This window comes from Parus major, chromosome Z, assembly GCF_001522545.3.
Source record: "Parus major isolate Abel chromosome Z, Parus_major1.1, whole genome shotgun sequence".
In the NCBI taxonomy this organism is placed as follows: Eukaryota; Metazoa; Chordata; class Aves; order Passeriformes; family Paridae; genus Parus; species Parus major.
Window position 1 is genome coordinate 53,895,953 of NC_031799.1, and position 23,074 is coordinate 53,919,026.

The 23,074-nt window shown below is 38.0% G+C and overlaps 1 protein-coding gene across 4 annotated transcripts in view; it reads left to right on the forward strand.

Annotated features, from left to right (window-relative positions):
* The window catches only part of TNFAIP8 (TNF alpha induced protein 8), a 35,638-nt gene extending 13,251 nt beyond the window's left edge, over window positions 1-22,387 (forward strand). For 2 of the 4 annotated variants that reach the window (XM_033520460.1, XM_015615031.3), the window contains exon 2: window positions 20,512-22,387. In XM_033520460.1, the coding sequence (XP_033376351.1) occupies window positions 20,512-21,077 (566 nt within the window). In that variant the 3' untranslated portion in view covers window positions 21,078-22,387. Of the gene's footprint in view, window positions 1-2,180; window positions 2,517-16,350; window positions 17,837-20,511 lie in introns of those variants that run through there. The other 2 variants (XM_015615030.2, XM_015615033.3) reach the window with 2 other exon arrangements.
* The last annotated feature ends 687 nt before the right edge of the window (window positions 22,388-23,074 follow it).

Sequence of the window (23,074 nt, forward strand, 5' to 3'; positions counted from 1 at the left end):
TCTGTTACTTTTGCTGTTTTTCTAAGTAAAATAATTAAAGTTGATTGGGTGCAGAATCTGAAAAAGGTGAGGATTTACCATTATTGTATATCAATACCAGTCCCTGCTTAACCTGAGAGCAGAAAATTACATATCTAACCAGTCTTTAGCCAGGTTGGAGTCTTTTCAGCCAGTGCACATATTTTTAAGAAGGCTAACAACCAAAATGAAAGAAAAAACAATTTATTGAGTCTGAATTGAGACCCTGTATGCAGGAGTAACAGGACTGCATGATGAAACGTGATTTTGATTCTGTGGGGAAGAACCAAAATAAAATCACTGGATTTTATCTATCCAGTGATGTATAAATTTTCAGAAAGATTTGAGAAATCCTAATTTGTAGAACTTGCTGACATTTAATCGCAAGTCTTATTATCCCTCTGTGCCTGTCTGTCATCTAAAATAACAAAAGGCATCCATCTAATATGTGAATCTGATCATGCAGAGATCTTGATGCTGGTTTATATTCCTATCTCTCTACAACACCTCCTTTGATTAAAGGACCCCAGAGGCTATTGCAGTTCTTCTGGACTAACCTTATGTTTCTTCCTGTTCCTTGTCTATTCTGTGTGAAGCTTTTTGAGTGGTTTTAATCTCCTAATTACCTCAAACTAGTAATTTAATTTAATTTTTTACTTCCTTTTTTTTTTTTTTTTTTTTTTTTACCTTGAAAATGTGGCTTCTTTAGCTACTCCAGTGTTGTAATTAGGGTAATACTTGATTTCATTCTCTGTGTTTACAAGGATGCAGTGTTGTACACCGCAGGGAATGATAAGGCCTGTAGATGACAGCTAGCTTCTTAAGGAACATCTTTAAGGAACCCATGGAATTTATGTGTATTGCAAAACAAGAAATTGGCAGTGTCACCAAAAGCCATTAAATAAAACGAAATCTGTCTTTCCTAGGTGTGGGAGGAGTACATGGCAGAGGACAGTCCTTATCATAAAGTAACGGCAAATAGGATTCAAGTGCATACATTCTGAGGTATTGTTTGCCCCAGTCCGCAGAGAAACTTTGCTGTAGGTAAAGAATTCATACTCTGTCATTTACAAGACCATCCTACCTACATCTGGTCTTCCCAGCTTTGTGAGTGTTAACGAGAACGAGGGAATGTTACAATCTGAGGAGTTTATTTTCTTTTCCTCTGTGTCCCAGTGCAGAGCGGCTAGCTGGGAGCTTTGGCTCCTTCTGACTTCGCCGTGAAATGCGCTCACTTCTGGAGCTGACTCCAGTAAGACATTTGCTAACTGTTAATAGCTGTTAATGGTGTTACCTCCGGGAGACCCTGCCAGCCCTTCAGGCCCACACGTTTTACCCTCTGAGACACAGAGGTAGGTGGGAAATCCGATTGCGTGTTGGAGCTGGCAGTGCCATCAGACCTTCACTTGAGAGAACACACCTCTCCTTTTGTCAGAGCTGTCGTGTTTCCAGCGAGGTTTTGTCCTGTTCACCGTGCTAAAAATACATTAAATGAGTAAGTAGGGGGGAAGACGGTTCCCTAGGACAATGATTTTCCTGGAGGCTGTGCTAATTGGGAATAGGCTTCCAAGTAATTCCCCCTGATTTTGCACTGATGGCATGTGTGACGCACTGCAAGCTGTGAGGTGGCTGCAAAAGCCCCCTGTTCTCTTGCTGTAAAGCTGCATCGTGTAGAAGTTAAAAATATCTCGTTTCTGAGATGTGTGTGGGGCAACCGGAGCACAAAGAAACCAGATAGTTTTTCCTAGAATGTAAGGTGAACTGCTGATCTCAGGGTGGATGGCACCATGCGCTGAGGCTGAGTGAAAGAAAATTAATTCGCCTTAACTACCTGAAAGAGGGCTGCTACTTCTCATCTTTAAGCACGTATTAAGTCATCCAGTATTAGTCAGTGTAATTACGGAGGCTACAGAAGTAATTCCAGATAGCAAACAGTGTTGAAATGTACAATTTAGGCTTAAAAATAAAACTATTTAAAATAGATTTTCCTGCGAGTTAAGGGAACCCAGTGCGTTTGTCAGTCACCGCAATCAGACACTGCTCTGCACTCAGGGCTTTTTTGGCCTCCCCTGCTTGCTTCCTCATACCACGTTGGCAAGCTGCAACAAGTGAAAACTCCACCCTTCCTACAGACTGGGGAGAGTAAGTTTTATAAACGGCAACAGCTGGCGAGTAAAATCGGGGTTCCTCTGAAGGTGCTGTTTTCTCAGACAGTCGCTGCCTGTAGCTGAGAAAGGGGCGGGATCCTTTTCGAGTATTGTGTATTCGAGTTGTGATTTGCTGAATTCGTAGACTTTTCCCCTCAAAACCCCCGCTCTCTCTCTCTCTCTCTCCCCCTCCTATTTTTTTTTTCCCCTTCCCTCTGAGAGAGAGAGAGAGAGAAAGGGAGAGGGAGAGAAGTTGACTTGCGGCTGCATCTCAGCGCGCAGTCAGCGTTAGTCCGGTCCCCGGAGCCTTGCCTGACACCATGAGCTCAGAAGCCGATGACCCCAAGGAAGGTACGGATTTTAACTATTTGTTTTCGCAGGAGGGGAAATACGCACGCTGCTTTTCTGAGCGTGGACGAGACTTTCTGTTCTCTTTAGCTTTCGGGGAGGAAAAGGCCTTTCAAAGGGGAGGGGTAAAGGCCTTTGCAAAACTGTTCGAGGTCCTGCCGATTTTGCAGGATGTGAAGTGAGCGAAGTGTTGGCACCCAGGGATATCTGTCTGTCTCGGCAAGGGTAATTTACTCACACCCGGGGTACAGATAAGTTGAAGAAACGGTGTTTCAAAACACTGATAGCCAAATGTCGAAAGAGGATCATTTCTTTCATTTGGAAGCCCTGTATTTTTCAGCAAAAGAGGAAGTTGCATGGGGGAGAAGTGAAAGGTCATTATTTTGGGAATAAGGTTGATGCCACTTACTTCCCTGCAGATGAGTGTTCATAAGTGTGTGTGTGTGTGTTAAAACAGAGGAATGTGCCAAAGCTACAGCGTGCTGCTGCTCCTGGAGTGGGACGTGTGGAGGGGCTGGAAGTGCTCCAACAAAAATGCAATTATTCCCTAGCGTTGATCAGGAGGGGGTTGTGAGGGGGGTTCGGACAGTGGGGAGCAAGCGGGGGAGGAGGAGGAGGAGGCCAATTTCCTGAAAGTGCCTATATACAAAAGAACATTTATATAGATGAGGAAACAGGGCAGTGGTGGGGTTGTGTGCTGGATTTTTTAGAATAGGATTAATGTTTCATGCTTACGTATAGTCCTTAGGGAGACTCATACCTACAGAGATACAGTATGGCTGAGCAAAACAACTTTAAAAAACTCATCAGAGAAGCAAGCAGCAAGCCGACCTAAGCATTTTGTGTCTGGTGAAAACAAGAACTTTTCAGAATGTTTAAGGTGGTTTTCCCCTCACAGTCTGTACAATTTCCTTCACTTGAATAAAACATTACCAGGGACATCTGTCTTCTTGCTTAGAAAAGGATTTTGTTGATTTCCAAAAAAGTCTCCTTGCACTGAATCAAAATCAATGCTAATAATGCTAGTAAAATCTGGTAAGTAATAGAGCACAATAGCCTCTGTTTTGATAAGAATAATCCTTATATTTTTCTTCTTGTCAAATAAATATCTGAACCAAAAGGCAGCTTTTTTTTTTTTTTCCCCAAAGAAGATTCTGTAGGACAGATTTATTGAAAAGAAGAGCTGTAAAAATTATTTCTCTTTAGAAAGTTTGAAGAAGAGAATATGTGAACATTATCCCTCAGTTTTACAGCAGGAGAGGTCTGCTTGCATGCTATAGCAGGGAAGATCCTTTGAGATCCTTTGGTTTCATACAGGAAGCTCCAGACAGTTTTACTAAGCTGGCTATATTTGAAATGTAGATTTTATTGTTTGAAGAAATGTCTTGCCTTCTTAGATGACTGATTCTTAAAATCAAATAGGATTGCTGTTTTGTGCATTTCTTCATAACAATTTGAAATGCCAGGATTTTCATGCTGAAAAAAAAAGCATTTGAAGCAGGTGTCTGAGACAGATAAAAAAACAAGGCTAGCTTTTTGATTAGTTATTTTTAACTTGGGGAATATTTGGGTTTTGCTGTTCTTTGTTCTTAATGTGTTACAATGGAAAATGAAACAGTAACCATTGTGGGAAGATGACGTACAGATGTCACTGAGAAGGTTTTTCAGTCAGTCTGTAAATGTGTCCCTGATTATATATTCAAATCTTTAAAGGAACAACTTAGAAAATGCATGAGACAAGTGTGTATGTGAATAAAAACTGGGATTAACAGGTAAACATGTAGAATTGCAGCTGTTACACTAGTTTGCCTAGTCTGATTGAACATTTATAGACGCATAAAATACTGAAAAATGCAGTCCTGTGTATTTATAGTGATCCAGTGTATGTAGCACAAAATAGCCAGTCTTTCAACTAACAAGCTCTGTTTCATGAAGAAACTGTTTTTTGCGTAAAGAAAATGGATGCTTCACAAATTCAAATGAAATGTGTGGCTCAGGTTTTTGACACTGAGGATATATAATTTTTAAGGGGTTTACCAAATGGGAGGTGGTTGATTTTCCATTCAGGTGCAAGACTAAATGTCACTCTAAAAGAGAAATTCTGATTTACTCACAAACTATATGGTCTACCAAGGGAATTAGGAGGTAAAGGCTTGTGACGGATTATGGAAGGAGTAGAGGGAATAGCTGGACAGTTATAGAATAGGTGTTTTATCAGATTCTGTACATTTCAAGGCCAAAGATAGTGATGAAGGGTATTGTGGCTAATCTGCTACAAGCTAAAAAGTGAAAGGAGGAGAAGGCTCCATGAAGAATGTTGGTTTAATGATGTTTGTAAGCATAGGCAGTTTTGTTTTCCTTACTCCAGAGATGCTCAAGTGGCCAGGAGCTAGTACAGGGGTCTGTGAGGAGCTCTGAAGTTCACTTGTAGCTTCCAGATGTGACTCCCAGACCATGTATTGGAAGATCAGCCTCAGTGAAAGGGAGAGTTGAGGGTGCAGTAATAACATTGAACATTGTGTATGTTCTGCCAATGATATGATGCTGAAGTGAGCAGTACTTCACTTTCAGCTATTTTCGACAAGGGAATTGCAGTAACTGCAGAACATTGGGATGTCAATAAAAATAGATTTAGTGTGGATTATTTTTAAAAATCCACATGACAAGATCCAAGATTGTAGGCTTTACTACTGTAAAAATGAGCTATAGCCACTGTTGCAATGAAATCCAAAATCAAGGTTAATTTTGAATGGCAAACTCTTAAAGATTTTCTTTTCATACTTAATCAAATAAAGGCAGAGCATTTGACCTCAAGTAAAATCTAATTTTTTTTAACGTGAACAGAGAATAAAAAGATGTTGCTAGAAGACAGGCATTACCCTGCTATATATTATACTAATTGCTGGATATAGGGTATGCAGCAGTGTATGTGGGGTTTTCAGCTTCTGCCTTTGATGTCTTCGTGGTCCATATTAGAATGGTAACATGAAACAGGTTTTTTTGGCTCCCACCATGCTGCTCAGTAACTTCAGAACAATCTTTGTGTTCGTCTGTATCCCACAATGCTGTGGTAAATATGTGCATGTGTCTGTATGGCATCAATCTGCATTGCATTTACAGATTCCAGCAACTGTCGTGATATAAATAACCCTGTGACATTTTCTTGTTTTCATTGCTTTTGCCCCAGATGAAACAAATTGTGTGTTAAAGTCCATAAGAAGACTATAGCATTTAACTGCATGGCATCATTTCATTCTGGTGTTGATTGGTGGCATGTCACCTACCATGGAAGGTTTCAGGCTTTGATTTGACTGAATTCCTTTTTGAGAGCTGAAGGGAATGTTAATGCTGTCATGTTAAAATTATCATGAGTGCACCTTTTAAAATACATGGCAATACCAATCAAAATCATTGTGATGTGAATGCAGTTCTTCGATAGAGGGAAACAGTAATTTATGTAAAGCTCTGGAGAACTTCATCTTCATTCTACAGGTTTTATGCAGTATATGTAGAAAAATAACAGGGGAGAAGCCTTGATATCTCAAAGGTAAAGTAAAATAATAACAGATATCAGAGTGAATGTAATACATAGCCTGTAAAACAATGGATATTGTGTTGCAAGCTCAGACACAAGTGAGAGCCTGCATTGCACCTTTTTCATACTTAGTTTTGAATACCACATTTCAGGAGAGAGAGAGATCACTGCATTCCTACAAGTGCTTGGAGATTTTTTTAGACATGATTAGCATTTTTTTAATCCAAATGAGATTACTGAAGAATGAGCTCACCTGTTTTGTTCCTTTTAGAACTCAGAGCAACACAAGGGTTATAAAATCACAGAGCAGTCACTGTTTTAAGAAGTTAGTACTCCCTCCTGTAAATAGTCCTGTCTTTGATTTGACATTTTGCAATCACCTCTCATGTATGAGTGTTTTCCAAGCTAGAATTGTATTCAATTAGACAACAAATCAACTGCTCTTGTGCTCCTACAGTCCACTTATGCCGTCTACAACATCAATGGGACTTGGTAATGCATCATTCTCCATCCCACTAACTCCAAAACCAGCATTTGTTAGAACCTTTTTTTATTTTATGCCAGTGAATGGAGAAATCCAAACTGTAGCAGTAGAGCACGGAATTAGTGCTTAACCCCACAGATTTGACTCACCTTCTGATCTCTCCCCAAAGACTAAAAAATGTGGGCTTCCTTTGTTTCACCTGCTATTTGCTTACCCTCCCCTGTCAAAACAATAATCTTCATAAAGCATTAGGCCCAGTGAAACGGGGGCCTTTTGTTGTAGTAGTCTGGACAGTTCAGTTCAGAAGCAGGAAGAAACATCTGGCCCCAGTGGATGTATCAGAGATACTGAATATTCAATTTGAGAACATTTTTTTATCTCACAGATAACTTTCTTACTGCTTATGAAGAGAATGAAAAGATTGCTGGCTATACATATCACGTACACAGCTTTGTAAATCATAGTAATGCTTGACATTACTGGCAGTTTGTGCAATCCCTTCTATAGTTAATTAGATTTATTAATAGGACAGGGTGATAGGAAAAAAAGCATCCATCTAGTACAGGAAAGAAGGAAAAAAAAATAAATTTGTGAGAGTTTAGAAAGAATTATTACTAACCAGGTGCTGTAAAGCCATATCACATATGCATGAGGAAAGCATTGCCAGAGGTACATATAGCAGGGGAAAAGGAAAACCAAGAAGAAAAACCCTTAATTTTTACAAGAAGAAGCAATGGGAAATTTTGGGAGAGTAAGAGTACAGTACACAGGCAAGTTGGAACTGCTAGATTTTTTTTTTTTGTGTGTGTGTGTGTGTAGCTTGGGCAACAATGCTTTTAATGAAGCAAGATGCAGGAAACAAAGGGCTGTGAGAACAAAAACTGCCATTATTTGTAGCACAGCTGCTGTGGTTTCATTGAGATGTGGGCCCTTGAATCTATCAGTAAAAGCACTGACTCCAGGCTGTTAAGCCATGAGACTCTGTAAGAAGCTCTGCACCTCTCCCCTTCAAAACTGAAAGAATGGTTGTTTTTATTTTCCTGGCCACATCAGGGTCATCTTTTAGATAACCTGTTTGTGAGTGGATCAGATGGCCACTCTGATTGCTTTTCCTACAGGCTTAGAATTTAATTAGTTGAACTGGTGGTTTTCTTGTATAATACATTTGGAAGTCCATATGGAGTAGTTGTTTTCTGCAGGACACTTTGTACCTCATGTATTTATTAATCTGTGCAGCTGGATCAGATGAGGAAGCTAGGTGGTAATTTGAGCACAAGCCATGGGATAAACATGGGCTGTAGCTGACAGATTACTTCAGAGAATCACTGAAACTTAACAGGTTAATCATTTAGCTGTGATTGTAGGATTGAATGCTAGATTGCTTTGAGAAAATTCCATTAATATAATTATACTTACGCAATCAAATCTTTTAATCCAAAAGGAATTGCAAGGTTCACGTGCTTAGTTTCAAACAGGATACAGTCCCTTGAGCTATCTAGTTGATAGAGAGAATTATAGATTAACTGAGGCTCTAGGGAATTTCTAGAGCTCACTGGACACAACCATCCACTGAAGGCAGAGCCAGCTTTAAAGTTGGATCCAAATTCAAAGTTAGATGATTTGCTCGTACTTTTTCCAGTTGCACTTATAGTGTCTTTGAGAGTGGTGGTACCACCACTTCTCTAGCAACCACTTTCTAGTACTTCAGTATTTGGCCACACTTGCTAGGAGGGTGGTCATTGCAAATGAGACTTCCCCTTGATGCTGCTTGTGACTCTTGCCCTCTTCTCTTTTGCTGTGCATCCACAGAAAGAGCCTGGCTCTGTCTACTCTGTAACTGTTCAGTAACAAATTACACATGTTGGTAAGGGCCACTTTTATTTTGATCAAACCTAGCACTCAACAGATCTTTGGTATCAGGTGCTCCACCTCCCTAACCATGCTGGTTACAGCCTGTAGGCTCTGCTTCAGGTCAGCTCCTGCTTGTCAGCTCCTTTTTTGGGGAGATACTGGGTAGCCCGATACTGTTCACAGTGTTCCACATAAGGGAAGAAAGGACTTTGGTTTCAAGTTCTACAAGTACTTTTTCATCTTCCAAAACTGCTTGTTGTACTGGAGACTTAGTTTCCCAGTCTTCCTTTCATTTATCTGTCAGTTTATAATACAGCATTTTCTGTGTTATAGTACTTACACCTTTGGGTTGTTTTCCTCGGGAACTTTGCAAAAAATGGACAGCCACAAATGAGACAGAGGTTAGAGAAGAGCGAAAGTCAGCGAATCTCTGCAGAATCAAAAGTATCTGGGTAAGGGAAGTGCCTTACAGATACATTTGGTAAAGCTGTATTCTTTACCAGTTCAACTTCCAAGAGTAGTAACAGGCTAAATGAATTGCTTCTAAGTGTTTTGTTATACATTAGCCAGGAATAGCTTAAGGAAAATGTAATGCTGAAACACTAATTGTAATTTGCAGATTTTATCCAAAAAGACACATAATTTCTTTTATCAGTATCAATTTATCATTTGGTCAAATCTTCCATTAAATTTCAGAAGGGTTCTTAAATGTTGATTTTTGAGAAGTGAAATGCATCCCCTCTCCACTCAGTCATTTAGTGTCCCTCTAATAATAAATAAAGAAAATGAAAACTATACTGTAGGTGTTACTTCAAACTTCTGGAATTATTTTGGCTGCAATTTGATTGCAAAATGTAATAAGGGGACAGCATTTCATAAAGAGGTTTGAAAGATTCTTATATTATTTTGTGAAACAATTTCTGGTTTTCATTTTTCCATACTCAAAAGAAGTAGACTAAAATAATTTAATCTATTTCATAATGGCTTTAGATATTTTTTGTGTGTGTGTGAAATTTAAAGATTCTTTTTTTCATGTTTGCATATTGGTTAGATACTTCATAGATGCAACAGTATCCAGCAGTGGTAGTTATTAGTAGTAATTGCTGTTTATGAGTTTATGAGAAATTTGAGTGCTTAAACTGGCTGTTCTGCATTAATGAGTAACCCTAATATGAACAATAGACTTATGCATATTGACAACAAGGTGTTTTTTTATGGTGGAAAATCTGAAAGTTACAGATGTTCATGTTTTCTTGGTTTGCATAATTGTATTTGATGAGTTGCTTGTGTTTTTTAATGGTAGGTGTACACTTCCTGTTCTGTGGACGCACTTCTGTTATGACTGCAGGACAGGATACACAGTGGGATTAGCAATGAAATGCAACGGCCAAAAACTTGATTAACCATTGTATCAGCAAAAGCACAAACCTTAAACCCGTTGTTATTTGGAGTCAGTCTTACTTTGAAGGAGAAGGAGACAAACCGAGAGACCTGTTCTTTGAGATAATAATTCTACATTCATAACTTCGGGTTGTTTTCTCACAAATTTTGTTCTTATCCCTAAGATTCCCTGCCTGGGCTGGGTTTTGATTTGACTCAGTTTCATCAGTTAATTCCCTGTACCTGTTCTGGTGTGTGGTTCATTTCTAGTGCCTGACTGGCAGGCAGTGAGAAGTTGAGAGCTCGCATCTCTGGGTGGCTTTTGGATTCAGTCTGGGGAATTTGGGATTCAAGATTTTCCCTACGGAACTGTTACAACAGAAGCAGCGTAGAGAATTCGATACAAATGATTTTATGTATCTAAAAAGGCCAGTAATTGCAAATTTCTCTAAGGCATTGCTAACTGCCCTGTAATTTCAATGGATCTCTAAGAATGTGATACCCTCAAGTCTCTATCCCAAAATATTTACATTCATACAGGAATTAATAAAGAACTGACTTAGCGCATGCACAGACAAGCATCCACTTAATTAACTTCAAAGATGAGCGGAGAAAACTTTGAAAAATTTGGAAACTCCATTTTTTTAAAACCTGAAGCTTTCATGAGGAATGGTCTTGCTTTTGCAATGTCCCCTTTGCAAAACTATTCTACAAAGCTAATTTTAAAATTTTGGTTCAATATTAACAGAAGTGACCAGATGACACTGGCAAATATTTCAGCTGATTCCAAGGGCTGTTTTTTACTACTTGCAAATAAGAAAATGAATGGATGTTTCTGTTCACTTAAAACCATTCATTTTAAAAACATTCACTGAGAAATAGTGATGTAGACTTGACTTTAGGAACTTGAAACAATGGATCATAAATTTGAGCCTCTGCAAACAGAAATGGTGAATACTTCAGGAAGGGGTAGGAATATAGTTTGACTCTGGTGTCTTGGGGTAAGATGTCCTCATCAAGCTCACAGCCTTGTCCTCAATGCTGGAAATTGGAGATTTAAATTCTTTGGTGCAAGAAATTGCATCTTGGATGTACTTTTAAACTCACCTTTCTTTGCAACAAGCTGTTGGTATCAAAATCAGTAACTTGCAGTTAAATATTGATGCCTTTGTTGTGGCCTGTTACTTGATGCCATGCAGCTGCGGAAGAGAAGACAGCAGGATGGTGAGGAAAAGAGAAAGTATTGCTATTTTAATTTCAGTGCAAATATTTGAAATATAGACTGATGGAGTTTCTAATCACCACTGGAGGGCTTTCCTTCTCTGGGTTCAAATTTGCATTCCCTCCTTCTTACTATGGGTAATAAACTTGGAAATCTCAAGGTACAACAGCCTTTCTTGCTATTGTATGTCCTTTCATAGCTGATCATTGCTGTCCATTGCATAGTTGAAAATGTCATTTGAGGCCAGTGCAAAGTAAAGAAGTTAAATGGTCAAATTCTGCAGCAGTCAACAGCTGTAAAAAGCAGTGCAATCAAGTCTCATATGCTTTGCCCCAAGAAGAGAATGACAAAGTAGCTGCAGGTTTTACAAATAACAGAAGAGGCTGGGAAGGAACCTCTGGAGGCTGTCCAGTTTTTAGTCAGTAAATACACTTGTGACCTTTAAAAATAAATAGGATTACTACTGCTTTGCTGGATAACAAAGTTCTGTATCCTGATGTAAAAGAGAATGACAGTGTCAGACATAATGTTTAACCAAAGATTCAATTTTACAGAAGATTAAGTTGCTAACAATACTGAAGGCCTAATTTTTCTTTTATGTTTTATATTCCAATAGAACTTATTGACATTAGTGAAAGCAAAACCAAACTTTTAAAATAAATGGGGAGGTGGACTGGTGTTTTGACAGTCTTAATTTATGTTTGAGAGTTTTGGTGTTGTTAAGTCAAATATTTTAAAGATTAGGTTTGGGTGGCCCTAGTGGAAGCAAAGAGGAGTCAAAGCAAAACCTATGAAAGATAAACTGTGTGCTTGGGTCTTCCAGAGCCTGTTTTGATCTGACAGCAAGGGAGTAGAGAAATGAAGAAGAAGAGAAAAGACTCAACCTCCTGTTTCATGACTGGATGTTTGGATAAAGGTCATGGATACAGAGGAAATAGGCTGTAGCTACTAAATAATGGGAAAAAGAACTTAAAACTCAGGGCCTGATTTATTTTGCTCCTTGTGGAAGAGGAAAGTAAACATGTTAGGTGTACAGGGAAATGACTGTTTCAGCCACCAAGTGTAGTCTTCCATAATCATGGAAGCTACCATGAGTGACTGGTATGGAAGATAGACAAAGCACATATTCTCTGCACAGCCATGCATGGAATGTCATAAATTTGTCCTTTGTGCTACAACACAGGAAAAATGGTAGTCAAAAATTAAAAACTGAAAAAGAGATGAAGGGTGCCACTAGCGTATTAGGCCTAAAGAACAGCTGATATCTGATAAGTAAAATCCTTAGATGGAATGTTCTTTTGTGTCTTATAATCTACATTTCAATGTTGATATTGTAAGTCAATATACCAACCAGACACCCGAGAACTGAAAGCCATGAGAATCACTACTAGATTTTATGTATCTGGCCTGTAGCTGTGGTTTGATATATATATATATATGTGTGTGTGTTTGTATGTATATGTATATATAAATATGTATGTGTGTATATATATGTATTTTTTACACACACGCACATAAAATGAGTGGTAGCAATCCAGCCTACTTTAAACATTAAAATGAAAGACAGATACTGAGGGACTCCCATCCTCTCTGTAGGAAACAGACAGTGTAGCTACAGATTGATGAGGAGAGGAGCAGAGAACCAGAACTAGAAATACAGGAAAAACATTGTTAACTAGTTTCAAAGACATTGTGAGATCCCTCACAAACTTCTGTATCATTTGAACTCTCTGAAGCCTCTGTTTTGACTTTCTTTACCTGTGTTTCAAATACATGCCTTTTGCATTTTGATGGCCATTTGCCTTGAGATTGGGTTCCCTGTCCCTCTTATGCCAGATTGTCATCTTGTCTGGACCTTCCATTCAATTGCATTTTTGCAACATATATCTTAATCTAAAATTCTACCCTTGGCCCCTGTGTCAAATTTATTTTTCTCCAATGGATTCCAAGTTCTCCATGGCTGCTGGCCTCTGAGGTTTTCCTTCTGTGTTCAGGCCAGGAACTTTTTTTTTTTTTTTATATGTATGTAGTTCCTGTGCCTACAGCTAAGTGTTTTGGGGTCTATTTTTTTTGTGAGAAAACATTATTTTTTTTTCAGGATGGTTTTAAGAGCGATTAGGTACCCCTTCTTTAAATTTCAGATTTTGGGTGCCACTTGGCTTAGGGAGTTTGGCACTGTTTCCTTGCTGCAATTTGGTATGTGTTTCTAATGTTGGACAAAATACGGAGTACCTGCATTGCGTTTGATTGAGTGGAAGGAATGACATAAGATAGACTTTATTTCCTGTGAGAAGATTTGTCAGTATTACAAAGTTCACTTTGCAAGAACACCTGGTAGGTACAGAGGAACAAGATACAGCCCTGAAAAGGCCAACAGCTGATGTACACAGGCTGCGTATTTAACAGCACTGCACCAGTTGTTACATTCCAACAAGGATAACAAATGGTGGCAGAGGACTGAAATACCAGATTAAGTTCATCACACTGCTCTGCGTGATTGTCATTTTCTCAGTTTAATATTCAGTGTATTCTGAAATATTCTGAAAGCAGTCAACAGTAGTTAATCTGATTTTTTTTTTTCTTCTTCTTCTTTTTAAAGCTATGCTGTTAAGTAAAACACATTAAGAGGTTTTGGGGGAAATGGCTTTTAGGAGGCTTTTTAAAATTTCTAAATCAGCTACAGTATATGTATCATGTGATGCACAGGCTGGCTGTGGGAAGCACAAACATGTAAAACCAGAATAACTTGTTGTCACTGACTGCTCCCATGGGACTTCAAAACTCTGCAACATTCTTATTGGAAATAGCATCCTTTCTTGCCTTAACCTTCAGGTACATTTTTTGGCAATTCTTCTCACCTCTTGACCAAAAATGTGTATTTTGTTTTCTGGGTTTTTTAATGGTTTGGTTTTGCAGCTAGAATGTGGATCATCTTTTGCGGTTTGTAAAATTTCAGGCATTTTAATATATTAATGTTAGATTTAAATAGCAAAATCCAGAGGCATATAACAATATCACATGTGTTTTGCAAACATATTGGCAATGACTTACTGAGCACTTTATTGAGTAAAAAGATGCATTCTAAATGGTGTTTGCTGGCTTTTATTTCTCCCATGTTTCTGCAGATGAATATATGCTCACGTTCAGTATGAGTATGCAGATCAGACATACTCTGTATTTTCAAAATTGCTTCATTAGCCAGATTTTTTTTCTGAAATTTCTTGATTCACTGTTGCTCCAGAGTGCTTTCAGCCTCATAGCTGACTTCCAGATCCAGTAAAACTGCTCGTGCAATATTTGCCATTCATAAGGCTTGGCCTCAGATGGGGTGTTTTTCCTTTTGAAGGTCTTCCAGTGTGAATACTAGAATTAATGCAGACTGCTTGTTAAATTTTCATGTTAAATTACGATCTCAAGTTGGTAACAATTATGGCAAGACAGAATTTAGTACAATTTACTTTACCTATTAGGAGAAATATAGGCAAATGCTACTCATGAAAGAATGCTTTGTATGCATTGAAAATTTTAGTTTAAACTTTTCTTTTTCTAGTTAAAAATGGTATTCATATATAAATCCCTCTTTTTAAACACAAGGTGCCAAGTAAAATATTTGGTCTTCCAATAAGGACCTTGTGTACATGAATTTAAAAAGTAGAGGTGCATGTGAAAGAAGCAAGTACTGTACGGGGCCCTTGTTTGAGGGGGTTATTTTTCATTCCTCCTTCTGCACTTAGCCGTTTGCTCTCTGGGTTTTCCTGATGGTGCCTGCCCAACCTATATGCCCTGCTGATGTCCTTCTTTCAATAAACTGTGGCTATCCTGGTCTCTTCCCACTCCTGCCCTCAGCCAGGTGTGCAGCTGCAGTCCTGGTGTCTGAGGTTGAAGGGTGAAATCTCCCTGAGTGCTTCTGGTCTTGCATGTCTGGTACAAGCCTCTGTTCTTGTCAGCTTTTGAAAATAAGTGAACAAATGCTTGTGAATGTGGAGACTGGCCATTATACTGAAGGGGTGTTTGGGAGCTGCTGTATTTTTGGAAGGAATTCCAGAAGAATTCTGGGGAGGATTGTAAGGATTTTAACATACCTTTCACCCAGGAAACTTTGAAGCATTGAGATAAGGATCAAAACACTGACTCTCCTCTTAAAATAGAAAAAAAGAAAACAACATTAAAAAACCTTTCTTAAACTGTGACTCACTCAAATGGTTATTAAGAGGCTATATATATATATATATCATTTGACAGCTAGAAAAAATCAACTTGCCTTCTTCATACCTGAAGAATTCATAGTCTGTATCCTACCACTCATGTTTTTTAATCATATTGTCATGTAATTAAGTATATTATGAAAATTGTTACAGCCCTGGTAACAGGTTTATAACTATTTCTGACTATTTTGTACTTCAGGACTTGTAATAAACTCTTGTAGTTTATTACCATTGGAGCTTTACCTTACTGAGGTCGTGTATTTATACATGAATTCCTATATTTATATACTTCTGTGTTTTGTTTTGTTTTGTTTTTTTTTTACATTTCTGGCCTGTATCATTCCTGAAAACAAGAATAGGCCTGTGAAGACCCAGAAAGCAGAAGGCAAAAAAAAGATTAAAAATTCAGTAATTCTTTTATCCCTTCATATCTAGGCAATCTCATGATTTTGGAGGTGCATGACTCATAGTCACATACACTCAGAGAGCATAACGCTAATTCCACTTGATTTCAAGTTGCCTCCCTCCAGGGAAATGATGCTCTTTCACTACAGGAGTCTGACTGAACATGCAATTTGTATGGCATGTGCAGGCTTTTAGCTGTAGCTCTCACACAGTCTGCAGAGAGGCAAACACACACATACACACAGGATTCCTGGCAGGACGTCCATTCCCGTATTTCTCAAGGCTGTGTGATGGTCTTTTAAATGCTGCCTGAAGCCCTCAGTCAGTGCTGTCTCTTTCCTCTCAAGCCCATGTCAGTGTTTTTGTTCCCAAAAACCCTCATCATTTTTGGGTCTTACTTGTGCAGCACGTGATGTGCCAGTCACTAAAATGAGAACTGGGTCTCAGGGAGCAGTGTTTCACAGTCATATTTTCTCTTCCTTAGGGACTGTTCTATCAACACAGAGAGGCTCAGAAAGCTCAGTTTTTGACTTAACCATGGAATTTATGATGGTTCACTGTTATTTTTTGCCAGATGCTTTTTTATTTTTCTGCTCCTTCACTATGAGAAGTTTAAAAATACTCTGTGACTCAAGTATTCATTGTCAATGTACATGAGATTGCGTACACTCAGCTGCAAGTGATGTTGAATCTACTGCAGACTATTGTCTTGTGGAAAAAAAAAAGTTGTGTTTTTTTCCAAATACTACCTTTTTGTTTTCTTTTTTGTGTTTTTTGTTTTGTTTTTTTTAATAAAGCTGAGACGTAGGGTGTGTGGTAATAGTGTAATAGTAATTTGCCACAGTACAGAGGGAGGTGTGCTAGCTTCCATGTGAGGGAAAAGTCAGCATTGCAGCCTTGTATTTTTATAGGAGTCTCCTGGGAATCAATTAACCACAATTTTAAATTTTCACTGGAAGTTTACACTTCCATCGCAGTTTAAGGAAAACCTCTATATATGGTAAAATATTTGGGGAAAAACACATCCAGAATTCTACATGTCCAGTATTTATTCATTTTAATTCACAAAATACCATGTTAAACACATATACTGTGTGCTTGGCTTTGAAAATCAAAAAGTTTCATAATCACTAAGCTCACAGCTTTCACAGGAGGCTGTCTCTAGCACCTTGTTTGCTCACTTAAATAATAAATTAGGAGATTTTGCAGATGTCTGCATTATTCCCAAGATTGATCCTGTGAATTTCAAAGCAATAGAAGCAAGACTTCGTCTGAGAGCCTTTCCTCTTGAGCTACTTTCCTCTCTGTAGGCATGGCTTTGCTGTACATAATCTTATTTGTGTAGTTTGTGCAGAAAATGACATCCCATTGATTTCAAAGGGGTGTTTTTTGATGACAACCTTTTAAAAAGTTGAGTATAAAACCACAGAGGAAAGAAATTGGATCTCTAAAGAGCAGTCATGAGGTAAACCAAACTGTGAGATGCTTAAAATTAGTGGGACTACCTGCAGGTCACTAATGACACTATTTCAGTTTCAAGTGCAAGGATGTAGCCTGTCAACACAAAAGGTGTGGCCAGACATCCAGACCGGCTACTGTAATGACTTTCAAAAGGTGGCTGCATACAGTCATCCCTAAGCAGCTGTACAAAGGTGCACTTTCAGGTGCTCGTGTCTGACATTGCAGTCAGAGGTTTGACAGAGGGTGCCCGGCAGCCCTCAGTTGGGAGCGCTGCCCTCCCAGCACGACCTCTGAGTCAGGCACCTCTGATTCACTGAGCATCTCCACTTGCAGACACCAGGTTAATGTTTTAACCTCTTCTTGACACATCACCTGTCCTCTCGAGTCACAGGACCTTTCTTCTCCCTCCCTGTCTGTGAATTGCTCCAGTTGGCAGGAGCAGCCCTCAGTGTTGCAGCGCTTGCCCAGCGCTGCAATTTCCTTTCAGCTCTCTCTTCGGGGAAGTGAAACCACTGAGATGTATTTTTGCATTTTGAGGTGCCAAGGCAAAATGAAGCACTTCAGGCAGGAGAGAAAGGTAGCTGAGAAGAGCTGCCCTTAGAGCGAGGAGGAAAACCCCGTATTTGCTCTGTGATTGCTTCTGACAATGTTTCAAAGCACAAGATAAAGGGTGCGCTGGATTTACCAGAGTAAATACGCCACAGGCCAGTCTTCACCTTGCATATTTTGCTTCTCTTTCTGCTGACAGCAATAAAAACTGCAATTGTATTAGATGAGCAAGTAAGTAATGGTTTTACTGTTATTTGAGGAAGTATGCACGTTCATTCTGAAGAAGCTCTATAATCCAGCTGCTTAGGGTTTTATTCAAGACATGAAATACATTTTAAGTCTTTCAGTCATTGGTAAGGAGAAAAAATTCTGATTATAAACTACAAAGAGTTAGCAAGTTCCTTTTTTGGATTGGCTGAAATACTGAAGTATGAAATATACATATTTAGCAATTAAATTAGAACCCATGTAACAGCACAGGGAAAATGAAGCTAACTTCTGGTATACTTGTAGCAAAGTAGATAGAAAGTAAGCCATGCTGCATACCCACAAAACTTGGGCAGTTATTAGAAAAATACCATTAAGAGTTCAGCAGCTTTTGGAATGGAGCAATTCCTGTTTTGGTTAGCAAAGGTAACTACATGTTGAGCTGTACTTTGTAAAATGTAAAATTATGTAATATAAGAGGGTTTTTTTGTTGAAAAACTGTAAAATATTTGCATACTGACACATTTTCAGTTTCTTGTAATTGCTAATTTGCAGGTTATGATATTAGAACTATACCTGAGTATGTGCATGACTTTCTGGAGGCAAGTTTTGTGAATTTAGAAATATGGAATTGTTCACGCTGGAATTACAGTGGAGATATTATTTTATAAGAATGCCTACAGCTTCCTGGGAAGGAATGCTTAAAAATATATATATATTTATTGTATCATGTAAGTTTTTCTCAGCAAATTTTGGAAGGTAACATCACAACACTAACTGTTATTAGTAGGAACGTCTATTTCTGTGTGAAGTGTCAAAAAGAAGACATTGTGAGCATTAATAAGAAGACTTTTAGTAATAAAAGTTATGACATTCCTGTTTTGGAAGGGAAAGAAAGTTATCATTCATTGGTAGATCTTTGTAAAGCATTGGCTGTTGAGTTCTGACATTTGACCACCTTTTGGAAAACTTGAATTAGTTTTATTTTAATAGTAACCATTGCAGTTTAAGCTTTAAAAACACAGAAAGCAAATCAAATATTTTTCAGTTCAAAATGCCTGCTCAGCATCTTTAATGTTTTCTCTGTCTTTGTGGTTGAGAAGTGTGTCTGTCTTGTGATCTTGAGTGCTTTGCCCAAGATAGTTAACAAGGGGTTCTTTGGTTTTTGAGTGTCCTCTTGTAGTAAAGATTTTTGAAAATGTGCTCAGACGCTTCATGCTTCAAAACAAAATACTGATATGCGCTGTAACTTTGAACAAACAAACCTGCTTGAAGGTTTATGGGATGATAAAAAAGGAGCTTGTTATTAAGTTTCTCAAAGACACTCTTGAATTAAGAGTACAGATTTGTGTTTCATGTCCTGAAGGACAAGTTTCTTCTATTTGCTGGAGCCCCTGAGGCACCCTGAATCTGAACACACCCAGCTGCCCACATACCAGCAGTTAAGAGGAAACCTTTTCCAAATTCAGGGACTTACTGTCTGACATCTGCAGAGTTGATGTTTTCATTAAAAGAAGAAAAAAAAAAAAAAAAAAAAAGAAAATATTTCCAGTCCCTGTGTTTGCTAAGCAAATCTTTCATACGTATAGTAAATGTAAGCAGATGTCATCTTCCTTCACCCGTCTGAGACTCCAGGAGAGCTGCAGCACAAAGGCAGCCATTTCCCAGGAAATTCTACCTGAAAATACCAACTCATGTATGTCTTAATGGAGAGAGTGCTACCAAGGAAATAGGCTTTAAAAATTGTTGCTGACAATAGAACATGTGATAACATTTCACAAGTCAGGTCTCTGAAGGACTGTTTGGGGTCTTTGAAGTGTCTGAACAAAAGTACAGTCATTGTACAGGGACAAAAGTACAGTCATTGGGCGTATTAGTGCAATCAAACATAGTTTTAGAGGTGGAAATATGGTCTAGGGTCTACTTCATTGATCACAGAAAGATACTTTTAAAAGGTAGTGCTCACAATTGTTGTGACAATCCCTAGAAAGTAAATGTCTTGCTTTTACTGCTTAAAGTATAGGACGTAGAAATGCTAATTGGTACTTGCTTTTCTTCTGAAAACTAGTGTCTTCAGATTTCATCCAGAGAATCTCAGTGTTGTTTGCTGGCCATGGATTTTTGTCTTTTATATTTCTGCATGGATATCTATAGATATGTATAAAATAGATATCTAAAAAAAAAAAATTAAAAATGTGTGGTATCTGCATTCACTGATCATGTAAAATGCTAAGCAGGAAAAGGCTTTGTAATGGTCGCTTCGTGATAAAGATGATAAAGATGAATTATCATCTTTATTTGAGTAGCAGTGATTATTTGACATTGGAATAATCCCGGTGTCAGATTTCATAATGAATGCAAGAATCAGATTAGATTTGTGACTCATCTAATCAAATAAGGCAGTTTTATTGCCTCAATTTGAAATTCCATCAATCCATATATACAGAGATCTTCTAAACCATTTCTGAACAAGTTTGGTTGGTATTTTCTCAAAAGTAAAACAGTCTGAAAGAATGTAAACCTAAAAAGAAGAGAGTTTGAGGGATTTAAAATATGGGTTTTTCTGCAACTACATTGCATTATTTTTGTGACACTTAGTAAGACTATTGTGAATATATAAATATAGAAATATTCCTCAACTTGCTGTCCAGAGATTGTCTGTTTGGAAGTACTGACTGCTGACTTTTTTCTTCCCCTAGTGGCCACAGATGTCTTCAACTCTAAAAGTCTGGCCATTCAGGCCCAGAAGAAGATCCTTGGAAAAATGGTGTCAAAATCAATAGCAACTACTTTGATCGATGATACGAGCAGTGATGTTTTAGATGAGCTCTACAGAGTTACAAAGGAATATACACAAAATAAAAAAGAAGCAGAGAAGATCATCAAAAACCTCATTAAAATAGTCCTCAAATTGGCAATTCTCTACAGGAACAACCAATTTAATCAGGATGAACTAGCCCTGATGGAGAAATTCAAGAAGAAGGTTCATCAGCTGGCTAAGACCGTGGTCAGTTTCCATCAGGTGGATTATACCTTTGACAGGAACTTTTTGTCCAAACTGTTAAATGAATGTAGAGAGCTGCTTCATGAAATCATTCAGCGTCACCTAACTGCGAAGTCACACGGACGCGTCAACAATGTGTTTGATCACTTCTCTGATTGTGAATTCCTGGCTGCCTTGTACAATCCATTTGGACCTTATAAAATCCATTTGCAGAAACTTTGTGATGGGGTCAACAAAATGCTAGATGAGGGTAACATATAAGTACTTGTATTAGAGGTGACTGCCTGTGAGTTATTTGTAGATGGAACACTGTTGATTTATGAAGGAATAAGGGAGCATGCAAAGAGGTTTTTTTACATTATGACAAATCTTTCCTAAATATCTTTATTAATTGATTTCTTACTATGCGCTATCTGTTGCTATTCACATTCCATCTGGAAGAAAAACTGCACATGACTTTTTTTACTGTGCTTTGCCTATGGAAACAGCTTGATAAAGACAATCAAACAAAATGGTTCAAGTAGAGTAAGAGTCTTGCAAGATAGATATACAAACCAAAACAATATGCTGTCAGACAATCCACATCTTTCACAGATTAACAGAATTAATTCTAAACTATCAGAATCCAGTAATGTTGGTAACAGGCTATCGTGGTGATGGTACACTCTGTAATTTCTTTCATTTACTTGTAAAATAGACATATTTGATTCAGTTATAGTCTTTTATGCTCTCTGCACAGATAACCGCTTCCTAGTGTTGCCATTATGGAGCATTGAGTTTTAAATAAAATCAGTGATGTTGTCACATAGAGTCTTAACAGCAGGCTTGTGCATCTCCAGCTCAGAGGTGAAAACTTCCTGTCTGCAAGGCAGGATCTCCCAAGTAGAGATCCTTATAGGCCTGCACAGGTGCTTGCTTCCTTTGACTACATGGGGATTATATGAGGAATAAGCTACAGGAAAACAGCTGAACTGGGGAAGAGAATTCCCAAGAAACTGCTTGTGGTACAGAATTTTAACTCTGACTATGATAACATAAAACACAGTGACTTCTCTGTGCAATTCCTTAAGATATTTAGAATTCTGCTAGTAGACTCATAGAATCAGTCATTGGGGTTGGAAGGGTGGCAATTCTTTTCAAAAAGATGTGAGTCAGTATATTCGATACTCTAGTCTGATGTGAATTCACCAAAGTTGATAAATAAATTGCAAGCCAATTTTCTTTGTGTACAATGAAAGTAGAAACAGAAATTAGTGTTATCATTGTGTTATATACTATTTAACTAATGGAAAAGTGGAATTTTAAAGAATTTTTCTTCTTTTCTTACTTCCTACCTTTTATCCTTTTTTTTCCTCATCTTCTCTCTGCCTTGACATTGGGGATAAAAAATGTGACTTTCTAGACACTGTAATGTACTTAAAAGCATGAAGTTAATACATTTCAAACAGCCAAAGACTTTTTGTTAGGAAGCATATAAAGAATTTGCTGTTTATTTAATTGCCAGTGTTTTTGCTGTTTGCTGTGTCCTTTTGTTTTAATGAGTAAACCAAAGAATATTTGCACTCCAAACTTCTCTTGTCTTTTTTTTTTCCCTTATCATATTTTAAATTCTAAATTGTGCCAGCAACAAAAACATTGCAGCATCCGACATAGGGTTTCAGCATGACTTGTGTTTTTTAAGAGAGAAATTTAAGTTTTATTCATCTTAGGTTGGTCATTAGGCTCTCAATATTCCTGGAAATGTGCCAGAGGAATGTGTTCAAAATGTGGACTCATTTTATGGAAGCCACTGGTGTTTGGCAGAGAGGGAAGATCGATGTACTACTTGTCTGGAAACAACTGGGAACTGATGTAAGGACAGCACACCAGAATTTGCCAAGAGCTAACGTATTAGGCACCTGAAGGAGTATCCTGTAAGATCCCTTCCCTTGCTTTACCTAAACAGTAGTTTAGGTAAATTGAATTTCAGACCATCAGAAATCATACATAGGGATGCAACATCATGGAGAAAATCACACAAATTGTGAAGAGTTTCATTTCTAGTGTATTTATTTTATCTTCCTACCTAGAAAGAGAAAGCTGTTTGTTTTCTTTACCAATTTTTCCTCCTGGGGTGAAAATAAAAAGGAACTTCTAGAAAAGGTTTATCTACAAATCCTGATTTTAAATTGTGTCCTTATTCTCCCAAAATAGCATCTTTTATAATGAATGGTAACAGTTACTGGAAGGAGGAGACAGTACCTTGTTTAGAACCAGGT